The 12,953-nt window shown below is 37.8% G+C and overlaps 1 protein-coding gene across 1 annotated transcript in view; it reads right to left on the bottom strand.

Annotated features, from left to right (window-relative positions):
* Window positions 1–1,524: 1,524 nt before the first annotated feature.
* Window positions 1,525–12,953, bottom strand: part of NR1D2 (nuclear receptor subfamily 1 group D member 2) — a 37,370-nt gene continuing 25,941 nt past the window's right edge. The window contains exon 8 of the mRNA XM_017893404.1: window positions 1,525–4,919. Within this exon, the coding sequence (XP_017748893.1) occupies window positions 4,723–4,919 (197 nt within the window). The 3' untranslated portion in view covers window positions 1,525–4,722. The remainder of the gene's footprint in view (window positions 4,920–12,953) is intronic.

The raw sequence follows: 12,953 nt of genomic DNA, 5'->3' as shown, positions 1-12,953 counted from the left end.
CAATCAGCGTGCACTTCCTCCTCTCTGAGGCCCATAAAATCCCTAGGCTGTCAGAGCAGGGGAAGAGGTAGGGATGACCAGCTGCGGAGAGGATCTACCCACTCCAGGGTCTCCTCTCTGCTGAGAGGATGGGGAGACCAAGGGGTGGTCAGCTGTAGAGAAGAACTACCTTCTCTGCTGAGAGCTGCAGAGATGACAGGACCACCTGCCTGCAGAGAAGAGCCACCCACTCTAGGACCTTCCCTCTGCTGAGAGCTCCAGAGAGTGGGATGACAACCTGCCCACAGCAAGGTGCTTCCCACTCCAGGGGCTCCTCTCTGCCAGGCCTAAACACTCACTGGGATACCCTGGCTACAGAAAGGAGCTGCCCACTGCAGGTCCCCTCTGAGTTATTCTATCACTCAACAAAGCTCCTCTTCATCTTACCCTCCACTTGTCTGTGTACCCTCATTCTTCCTGGTTGCAGGACAAGAACTTGGGACCCACTGAATGGCAAAGCTAGAAGTTGTAACACAAACAGGGTTGAAACATGCCCCTTGCTCACCACGCTGTGGGCCAAAGACAGAAAAGCTGCAGCCAGCCCTTCAGGGACCTCACACCTGGGAGCTCCCCAAGCCAAGGCTGTGATTCCCTCTTTGGGGCCCTGTGGTTCCTGGCATCTTCAGCCTTCCGGCCACCACTGCATTCCCCAGTGCCAGCTGGAAAAGCTGCTTATGGTGTGCCTGGTCCAGGTGCAGCCTCGCAGAGAGCCAGCACCTGGAGATGTCCACCCCGTGGCAGCAGCTGACTTGTCTGCACAGTAGCTGGATGCCACACTCGCTCACACACTCCTTGATGCTCCATGCCTGACTCAGTCTCCCTTGGAGGCATGGGATCCAGGCCAGTAGTGTTAGCTGAGTACAGCCTGCCAGGCCAAGTGGGTGGAACAAGCCCAGTGGGCCCAAGCAAATCTCAGGCAAAGGTGCCACCAGCCACGGGTTTCCAGCCAGAAAAGCAACACCCCCAAGATTGCCTAACAATATTACTGCAGACAATGCAGATTTAAGTAGCTATCTTAATTTTGCCAACATGGGAACAACTGATAGGAAAGGAAAAAGAGGTTAGTAGTCTTGCGGAGGTGCCCTACCCCATTCATGGCCAAGGGTGATTTCTGGTTATATCAAGTACCCCATTCCTCTCTCACATCTCCTTCCTAGAAAGACTACCTTATTACACACAATGAACCGTTACTCGGTTGGCATTACAGAAAATAGCAACAGTCCTTGCCGGAATCTCTAAACTCTAAAATCTTTTTTTAAGCCCTTTGTGTGCGTATATACACATACATATATATACACACATGTATATGTGTATACATATATCTATACACACACACATATATATCTATATATACACACACACATTTCCCCAAGCTGAATCAGATTTACATAAAAGATCCTGCTATGCTCAAGGGAAAGATACTTGTAGTGAGTTACATTATAGTTTTACAAAAATGGCAAGGTACATTAGACACCAAACACCACAGTTGGTTAGAAATATTTATTATCCCCTCCCCCCACATACAGATTACTTCTCAGAAACATGAAGATATTATCCATGTCCTCATCAATTACAGTTTGTAGAAAATAAACTTAACTCATATCCCATCAACAATGTATTTCTATCATTTTTTAAACAATAGCCATTTCATTTTTCCATGTTAGTTCCAGAATAGCTTCAAGTTTTCTCTTTTGGATCGAATCAAGTCAATCTTTTTTTATAGGTAATAGTTTCCTGACAGATCCCCTCCCCCCAACCCCTAAAAAAATTCTATATCCTAAATGATAAACTCTTCTCGTACATTCAGCAAACTTTATATTGGAAAAGAAAAAGAATAATTGAGATAGGTATTTACTTTCGTGCACAGTAATAAATCTAGCTGAGCTGCTACACCTTGCTTTGCAAAGATGTTTACATAAAATAAATCATCTCTTATCAAGTTTACAATGGTCATTTCTTGAAATGTAGATATGAAAGCTATACACTTAATCCACTGAAATTTCCTTCTCATTTTTAAATCTGTGATTAAACCATCACCATAAGGACAAGCTTCATCCCAAGATGTTTCCCCTTTTCCCCTCAGCTATTTCTATCAACTTGAATCCTCTCTCAGATCATGTAAAGAGATACATTAAAAGCACAAGAAAAAAAATGTTTTAGCTTGCTGACATAATGCCCTTAAGTTTGCTGACATAATGCCCACATTTTAACTTTAAAATGTAAAATCAAAGTTAAAGCATCACTTAATTCATACAGTACATTATTAATCAACAGTGTCCCACCAACTCAGAAGTTTCCTAAATTGGCTGTCTTCTCTGCATTTAGTACGTTTATAACCAATGACTCAATCAAAGAATGTGCTTGTAATAGGCTGCTGGTTTAATTTTAGAATCAGAAGTTTCATATTGGGCTACTTTCAAATATAGAAAAGCTATGAGTGACATATGAACTATTAATTTTGTTTCTCATTACCTACAGGAGGAATTTATTCAAATAAAATTTTACAAGACAAAATGCAAATCTATATACCTATATAGAGATGTATATATGTATATATTGAACCTAACTAAAGTTTTATAAGCAATACTAACATAGTTCTGGTTATACATTCCTAAAGACTTAATTGTTTTAAAGATACGTTATAAAGAGGCTTATGCAAAAGGCAAAAGAATCAACATGATCTTTGAGGTTTTCAATATTACTTCAAAAGCTGTTTCTATCCCCATAGAAGAAAACTATGCATTTGTTTATCTTAGGAAAAAAAATTATAAAAGATAATGCTATCATGTAAAGATTCACAAAAACTATACTGTATATCCCATAAGAGTTATACCTACTTAAGGTAAATCACAATTATGGTTTATATTGTATTACAGACATCACCATTGCCTTTCCTCTTTAATAATGAGAGGGTTTAACTTTTTTTCAACTTACTTAACTAGTGCCACAGTAAATCAAGTCCCAGTAGCAACAAGTTAAACAAGATTACAAAATAAGGCATTCTGCTCACACGTCCGGAAAGTTACAGGCTTAGTACAGTAAAGCAGGCTCTTATCGTTTTTGCAATTTTATATAATCCAAACATTATACAGAAGGCAATCTTTACCAAAAAATCCAATTAATTGCTGTTTTCCAGGGAAACAGAAAAACATACATAAAATCCTGAACTTTGGCTATTTCTCCTACCACCATAAACAGATGCTGATCTTATCTATTTAATCAAGTCCACTATTAGAAATGTGGATAAAATGTCTTGACTATACCATTTCTAAGCCTGTAGGTCACACACTAGATGATTTTTCAAATTATAAGTTAAATCTAATATGACAAAATCCCTGTAGTGTTATTTAGGAAAAAAGAAGTGGACTTAGAACATACATACACGCACACACACACACATGCCATCATATTAAACAGTTTCTTTAAACATTAAATAATTCTTCTGAAAGAATAAAAATTCTTTAACATCAAGCTGCAGCATGTGTATAAGGGGCAGCAATGCAACCTTTTCAGCACAAGGTAAGAATATGAATGAATTTTAAACAACTAGTACCCTGAACCAAAGATTTTGCCAAAGATGAACTCTAAAATACATGGTTTTTTTTTTTGTCATTGAAATTTGGACTCAATTGCCTGTTGCACTTTTACATTAAGTGTTGCTTAAATAAACAAAAATAGAGCATAAATCCAATATTCTACTGTCTAAACATTTTAAAGCAATGGTTATGCCATCATCAACAGGTAAAATGCACCTAATTTGGGTCTTCTGACACCTCTTAAGTTTACTGTATGATAAAGTTCTTCACAGTTTAAAATATTGTGAAGAAAGATATTTATGTTTAACTATATTCACATACATATTATGTACATGTACTATGTCTTTGTTATACCCATAAACTTCGAGTATGTGTGTATCAGTAGGATACCCCACACATATGCAGGAACCCTGAATAATAATAATATGGTTGGTGTGGACTGTGAAATGATTTCCCAGAAAGGCTTAGAAAGAAGAAAAGAATGTTATTATGAATAATTATAATAACAAAAAATTTTACCTTATTTACATAGTGCCTATCTCCCAAGAGGTAAATATGCTTTACAGACATTTTTTAGTAACTCTGTGAGGTGGGGCATTGGGGACACTATCAATTCTCATTTTCCACAAGCAAGTAAACTACTCAGGACCACACACTTTAACAGTGGTAGAGTAAAATACCGACATGGAGATCTCCTAAATCCCAAAGTCTCCAATTACCAGATCAAATAGTCTTGTGGTAGTAATAAGATTTCCATCATTCAACAGAACTCCTACCACAAAGGATTAATTTCTAAGTCCTCATACACTTGTGATTGTGCGTCATATTTATACCACAGGGAGATCAAAATGGTTTTTGGTTTTGGCAGATGAAAAAGTCTAACATTCAATGTGATTATACTTCAGTGTAACTTCTCCAGTTTAAGTGCGACACAGCTGATTGGTCTGTCAGGGAGATGCGGTCAAGGTCGAATCATGGCTGAAGAGTTCTTAATCCAAACAGCTATTGCATGATTACAGAGATAGCCTACAATCTTTTATTGTCTTAAAGGTCTTTTCTATCTCCATATATGGTATACACATATAAATACGCATTTTAGCACAAAATGTACAGTTACCATCAGTTCATGTTTAAATAAACAAAGGCCTTAAGGGTGAACTTTAAAGGCCAAGAGCTCCTCAGAGTGCATGTTGTTTAAAGATCGAAGATCTGGCAACTTTAGAAGCAGTTTTGTAAAAATAGAGGCCTCATTTGGATGGTTTTTCATTATTAAGGTCCTTAGTGCACGAATGAGAGTTTCCTGCAAAGCCTCCACAGAGTTGACGTTTTCTATTCCAGATCGATCTAAGAGAGATCAGGAATAGGGAAATATGAAAGACAGGATAAATTATTAACATTAAATATAAATAAAATTCTTATCAGTGTCACTAATGAACAGAAAACAAGGTTATACATTTGAATAAAGGCAAAAGTTGACAAATTTCTCAAAATCTCAGTAACAAGTCGTTAGCTACTTACTATATATTATAAAGCATATATATCACAAAAAACGTTTGATAAATCAAAATTCTTTACTGCTTAAGAATTTTATTCACAAAACAGAGGTTCTGACTTTTTAAAATTAGATGTCATCTTATTTCAACTGCTTCTAATTAGCAAAATAAAAAAATGTAGTATATAAACATATTTTCAATACATATGGAATATACTCCCATTTGTATGTCACCATGTGTGGTAGGCAGTCCCTAAAATGGCCTCCAATGATCCCCTCATCCTGGTATTCACACCCTTGTACAATCTCCTCCTATTAAGTGGACCGAGACTTACCAAATTCTAATAAAAAAAAGTATGGCAGAAGTGATAGGATGTCAGTTCTGAGATTAGCTTATAAGAAACTGTGGCCTCCATCTTAGGTACACTCTTGCTCACTTACTCTGAGAAAAGCCGCTGCCTTGCTGTGAGCCACCCTGTGGAGAGGCCCACCCACATGGCAAGGAACTAAGAGTGGGCTCTAGCCAACAGTCAGCAAGGAACTGAGGTGCTCAGTCCAACAGCCTGCAAGGAACTGAATCTTGCTACAAGTGAAAGTAGATCCTTCCCTACTCAAGCCTTCATATGAGACCACAGCCCTGTCCACAACTTAACTACAACCTCCTAAGAAACCCTGAGTCAGAGGCACGTATCATATCCTATCTCTCATATCATATCTTAACTCTCAAAAACTGTGAGATTAAATGTTTGCATTTGCAAGCCCCCAAATTTTGGGACAATTTGTGATGCAGTAATAGGTAACTAATACACTATGCAACTTTATTGCTATGTTACCCTACATTCACTTTCATTTAGCATATTGTGTTTATTAAATTTCTCATACAATATGTTAATAAACCAGTCATTTGGCAAAAGCCTGCAATAAAGTATCTTAAAATTAGGTAAACTTATGTAGGTCACCCATAGACTTTTTCATCAGCAAGAGTATTTTTTTCCCTTTATAACAGGAGGCAGGAGTACACAAAAATATTCAATGGTCCCCAGATGGGAGGTTGTAATTAACAAGAAAAAGACTCCTAACTTCTACAAGGAAGCAAAACTTCTGGCCATTCATTCCCTTTCGTTTTTTAACAAGGATATTGAGGAGGTCTTCCATTATAAGTGGTAGCTGAAAAAGGTCATTTGCAATGCAAGCACTTAAAACAATGACTAAAATTTAATAGTAAAGGGCAAAAAAAGAAAGGTTTAACTCTAAATGCAGAAAAATGGTAAAAAATAAGTTTATCTTTTTTTTTTTTTTTTTTTTTTTTGAGATGAGTCTTGCTCTGTTACCCAGGCTGGAATTCAGTGGCGTGATCTCGGCTCACTACAACCTCTGCCTCCCGAGTCCAAGCAATTCTCTGCCTCAGCCTCCTGAGTAGCTGGGATTACAGGCGCCCACCACTACACCCGGCTCATTTTTATATTTTTAGTTTCACCATCTTGGCTAGGCTGGCCTTCAACTCCTGACCTCATGATCCACCCGCCTTGGCCTCCCAAAGTGCTGGAATTACAGGCATGAGCCACTGCACCTGGCCAGTTTATCTTATATTTAACAAAATTTGAATATTATAACTATGTGCTAATTATTTCTTGGAAAAAAATGCCAGGCATGGTGGCTTACACCTGGAACTCCAGCACTTTGGAAGGTCGAGGCAGGATGGCTTGAGCTTAGGAGTTTGAGATCAGCCTAAGCAACATAGTGAGACTTTAGTCTCTACCAAAAAAAAAAATTAATTGAATGGGCATGGTGACACATGCCTATAGTCCCAGCTACTTGGGTGGCTGAGGTGAGAGGATCACTTAAACCCAGGTCAAGGCTGCAGTGATCCATAATCACTCCACTGCACTCCAGTCTGGGTGACTCAAAAAATAAAGAGAATGTTGGGGCAGGACGTGGTGGCTCATTCCTGTAATCCTTGCACTTTGGGAGGCCAAGGCAGGTAGATCATCTGAAGTCAGGAGTTCGAGACCAGCCTGGCCAACATGGTGAAATCTCGTCTCTACTAAAATACAAAATTTAGCCAGTCATGGTGATTGGCATCTGTAATCCCAGCTACTTGGAAGGAGGAAGGCACGAGAATTGTTTGAACCCAGGGGATGGAGGTTGCAGTGAGTCAAGATCATGCCACTGTACTCCAGCCTGGGTGACAGAGTAAATCTTGTCTCCAAAAAAAAAAAAAGTTGGATACTGGTTTGTGGGGGGAGGGGAGGGTCACAATTTTTCAGACAAAACTACTGGCAGAGATCTCTTTCTCTTGACATTTAACTTTGGCTAATCATAAGTTATCTTTATAAAAATAAAGCCTTCAGTAATGCTTTGAAGAGTCTCTCTTGCCTTTGAGAGTTAAGTAATTGTTTTTTTAAATAACCTTCTTTCACTTGATGAAATCGTTTGCCAAACATTTATTAAATAAATGTACTGGTTACCGTTCTAAGGTGCTTGGAAATCAGCAATGAACAAAACCAGAAATCCTTTAAGGAGCTTACATTCTGACAGAAGAAAATAGTCATGTGCCACATAACAACATTTCAGTTAATGGCAGACCACATATAAAAGGGTGGTCCCATGAAATTATAACGTTGCTGAAAAATTCCTATCGCCTAGTGACGTTGCAGCTTTTGTCGTAACATCATAGCACAACACATAACTAACACATTTATAGTGATACTGGCGTAAGCAAACCTATTACACTTAATAATAGTAAACAACTACATTAGTGATTTAAGTATTTACTATACTATACTTTTTATCATTATTTTATAGTATAGTCCTTCTACTTTATTTTTTGTTATTTTTTGAGAACTCCTGACCTCAAATGATCCACCAGCCTGGGCCTCCCCAAGTGCTGAGATTATAGACATGAGCCACCTCGCCCATCCCTTCTACTTAAAAAAAAGAAAGGTAACTGTAGAGCAGCCTCAGGCAGGTCCTTCAGGAGATATTCCTGAAGAATGCAGTTATCATAGAAATACAGAAGGTGATAGATGGTGACAGCTCCATGCATATTACTGCTCCTGAAGACCTTCCAGTAGAACAACATATAGAGGTGGAAGACAGTGATATTGATGATGCTAAGCCTGTATAGGGCTGAGCTAATGTGTGTGTCTGTCACAGATTTTAACAATAAAGTTTAAGAAGTAAAAAAAAAATTATAAATAGAAAAAAGCACATAAACATATAAAGAAAATATTTTTGTATAGCTGTACTATGTATTGTTTTAAACTAAGTGTTATTTACAAGACTCAAAAGCTTTTAAAATTTAAGTTTATAAAGTAAAACAGAGTAAGCTAGGGTTAATTTATTACTGAAGAAAAAAACTTTTAATAAATTTAGTGTACCCTAAGTGTTCAGTGTTTATTAGGTCTATAGTTGTGTACTGTAATGTCGTAGGCCTTCACATGCTCTCCTCATTCACTCACTCATTCACCCAGAGCAACTTTCAGTCCTGTAAACTGCCTTCATGGTAAATGCCCTCCATAAGTATACCAGCTTTTATCTTTCATATCTATTGTTACTGTACCTTTTCTTTGTTTAGATACATTTAGACACACAAATACTGTGTTACAAACTGCCTACAGTACTCAGCACAGTAACATGGTGTACAGGCTTGTAGCCTAGTAACAACAGGCTATACCATAAAACCTAGGTGTGTAGTAGGAAATACCATCTAGGTTTATATAGATACACTCTATGATGTTCACACAATGACAAAATTGCCTAACAATGAGTTTCTCAGAACATATTTACGTCATTAAGTGACAAGTAACTCTGGTTTCAATCATATGATTAGTAATTTATAATACCGAAAACTGAGAAAGAATGACAGTAATCCCCACAAACAAAATAATCTAGATGGGCAAAGAAAGAAACAACTGAAAAGTGGCGAAGATACCTGAGTGGGAACTAGTATTAGTAGTAGTTGGTTGGACAGGTGTAGGAAGAAGTCACACAAAAAATTTTAAAAGCTTTTAAGTCGTTGGTCTTTCAGTGGCTATTTTGTGTTTACATGACCTATGCTTCGTTATACAACTCAGAACTTCAGGGAAATGGATGCCTACATCTAAAACCACAGATTGTATTAAATTTTTCTACAGTCTCAATTTCTAAAACCATGGTTTTTAAGATTTCAAGGCCAAAGAACCTAAGGTACAAACCTGGTTGGATGGTAAACAATCTTCTAGAGACTATAATGTTAAGAGTACACATATTGAAGTGGAAATTCATCTTCTAAATGGTGCACTAAATGCTACACTAGTACTGTAGAGTTTAACTTATTACATATCTATCTTCTCTCTCCTTCGCTGGTTCTTCATCACACTCCCAAGCTTGTACTCCTCACCAAATATTCTATTTATTTTCACTTCCTACACGATGAAAAGTCAAACCTTCAACAAAAATCTCTATGAAGACAGCTAAAATCTCTATGTAAATGAGCCTTGACCTCACACCTATATCCCAATCCTTAATCTCCAACTGGAAGTAACTGCTGTTACTTTAAACAACCTGAAAAGAAACTTACCTTCCAGGTATAATTCCCCTTCCATGATATCAGGATTCTTCCAATCTTACAGGCAAATACCATGTTTGAGATTTTTCTACCCCTTAGCAACTAGAGCTATTCTGTTAATAAGCAGTATAATGGAAACGCTCTGAAGCCAGACTAACGGGAGTTCAAGTACTTGCTTAGCCAGTAATTAAAAATGGACGTTGGGTAAATTTCTTAACCCCTCTCTTCCTCAAATCCCTTGTCTGTATAACTGTGAATAACATGTCTCAGCTCACAGGGATCTACTGTGAGGATAAAATTATATAATGATACATAGAAATTAGCATTTCTTCTGACAACCCCAAAACAACAGAAGACAACTAACTATACATTCCCAAAAAGAAAAAGGTATTTTAAAGATAAAGCAAACTATGTTACTTAATTCTAAACAATTAATAGATAACTGAAATAAACTATCCATTCATTCCCTGATACAAGGAACATCACCCTTCAAGGTGCAGAGGTTTGGAGAAGAGGTTTCCATTATTTTTTACCATTTCAACCTCACTGTGTGAACACTGTAAGTAGTATTTACACAATCATAATACTATAAATGTGGACTCTTGACTTTTCAACTTTGGGAATCAACTGATCAAACCATGACAAACAGTTATAGAACAAGATATAAATGTTTTAATTGACTACATAAAAGGAATGTTACAGCAAAGTCAGAGTACAGAGGAAAAACAGTGTCTTTGAATAATGAAGAGATTCTATCTAAACTATCCAAAAGACATTATATATAAGTAAAGGTCAAAAAATGTGAGTATATTAAAATTACAAATAAAACCATTAAAATAAATTGAAAAATAAAACATAAGAAAATTGAGAGGGAAAAGTAAGGATACTTTTATTTGTAAGTTATACTTACTAAATAAAAAGAGGTATTGGCTGGGCATGGTGGCTCACACCTGTAATCCAATACTTTGGGAGGCCAAGAAGGCTGGATCACCTGAGGTCAGGAGTTCAAGACCAGCCTGGCCAACATGGCAAACCCCTGTCTCTACTAAAAATGCAAAAATTAGCTGAGCATGGTGGTGGGCACCTGTAATTCCAGCTACCTGGGACGCAGAGGTTGCAGTGAGCTGAGATCATTGCACTCCAGCCTGGGCGACAGAGTAAGACTCCGTCTCAAAAAAAAAAAAAAGGGAAAAAGAATATAAGATTTGTATTCAGGGTGGGGGGGGACAAAACCAAAAATTAAAAAAAAGGATGTTAAGAAATCCAGTTTTCTGAGGAATCAGGATGGCAGTAGAGGAAAGAAGCAGAGACTTTTCATTTTAAACTCTTCTGTAGCTTTTGAATTTTATTTTCCTGCCTAGATACTGCTTAAAAACAGCTAGTAATTTATGCTGCTGTTTGGCCGGGCACAGTGGCTCATGCCTGTAACCCCAGCACTATGGGAGGCCGAGGCGGGCAGATCACCTGAGGTTGGGAGTTCGAGACCGGCCTGACCAACATGGAGAAACCCCGTGTCCACTAAAAATACAAAATTCGCCAGGCGTGGTGGCGCCTGCCTATGTAATCCCAGCTACTCTGGAGGCTGAGGCATGGAAACTGCTTGAACCAGGGAGGGGGAGGTTGTGGTGAGCAGAGATTAAGCAACTGCACTCCAGCCTGGGCTACAAGAGTGAAAATCCATCTCCAAAAAAAAAACAACAACAACAACAAAAAAAAAAGCTAGTAATTTTTAAGTGGTAAGGATTAAAATTGTACATGAAACTTCAAAAATGTGTACTTGTATATGTTCATATAGTGACCTAACAAAACGAGAATACACTGTATTCTTTTACAATCAGTCTTTTGCACTTAATATTTCCATTTTTAAAATACATCCTACGTAAACAAACAGGTGAATGGACAGATGGATAGGTAAATGGATAAAGACCCCCAATATTAATAGTGATCTTTGATGGCAGTGATATTATAACCTTTCTTTTTCCATTTTAATATTTTCTACACTTTCAAAGAACCCATACTAAATTTATAATCAGAAAAAAAGGCTTTTCAAAACAGATTAAATCAAACTAAAAATCATGTTCCTAGAGAAAATATAAATGGAATAACAAGGTTCCTGGCATAGACCGTTTCCCTCTACCCCTTTGCTGTCATTTCTTTCTCTGAACTACCTCTGGGATGTTGGCCCTGCTACTTCCTCTCACCTGCCTTAATTTATTTGAGAAGAGTTCACCCCACGGCCTCATACCTGATGTCCTTTCAAAAGCTTCTCAACCTAACTCTCTAGCACTAATAACTTACCTATCTAATCCGCCCACCACAATAATAATGCAGAATTAATGTTAAACATTACTTTGTTCAACCGGATCACTCTCCTACTTAAGAAGGTACACAGACTTTCTTCTGCCCCATATTTTGGTTAAAACCTCTCTGCTTAGTTCTCATAGCTGTTAGTCCATAACCTGGTGCTCCCCTAACTCTGAAGGCTTTTGTCCCCCTTCCTCCTTGATGTACACTCCAGGCTTTCGCCACCTGACCCTTCCCTGGCCCTATCTCGTACTATCCCGTGCATTTCCATCTCTTCTTCATTGGGAAAGCCTAATAATTCAACCTTCAAATTCCAGCTCCACTTCTATCTTTCCCCACAGAGCCTTCCAAGATGATTTCATCTTCCTTTCTACAACTCCAACTTACCTCAGTCAGAACTACACAGTTGAGTAGCATAAAGCCTTTGTGTAGTTCCATCTCTCCAAATAGAATGAAAACACTTAGCAAGCTTGTGCCTTAAAGCTTTTGTCTCCCCTGAGCACCTAGTAGGTAAGGCATATTCATCAGACAAATAATTTAACAAGTATTATCTTTGGTTTCAAAATAATCGATTTATTAATCTGATGTCAACTCAAACCAATACTAATTACTTATCAAGAGATTCTGCAAATGATACGTAAAATGCAAGAAGCATTATAAGTTAGCAATAAAACAGATATCCCTTACTGACATGTTCTTTCATACTACTCCCATGTATATACACATTTTTAGTTATCCAGGTAGAGCTGGTCAGAAAAGGTAGCCAAATTATGTTAACAATTGGCATGTCTTTATTCTGCTGAGGTAAGGCCCTTAAAATTATACAAATAACTTGTTCTCTCTTTTTTTTTTTTTTAGACTGAGTCTCGTTCTGTCGCCCAAGCTGGAGTGCAGTGGTGTGATCTCAGTTCACTGCAACCTCTGCCTGCTGGGTTCAAGCGATTCTCCTCCTGAGTAGCTGGGACTACAGGTATGTTCCACCATGCCTGGCTAATTTTTGTATTTTTTGTAGAGATGGGGCTTCACCATGTTG

This window comes from Rhinopithecus bieti, unplaced genomic scaffold, assembly GCF_001698545.2.
Source record: "Rhinopithecus bieti isolate Rb0 unplaced genomic scaffold, ASM169854v2 scaffold_23460, whole genome shotgun sequence".
Lineage (NCBI taxonomy): Eukaryota > Metazoa > Chordata > Mammalia > Primates > Cercopithecidae > Rhinopithecus > Rhinopithecus bieti.
The sequence above is the reverse complement of the archived record's forward strand: the minus strand, read 5'-3'. Positions and strand labels throughout refer to the sequence as shown.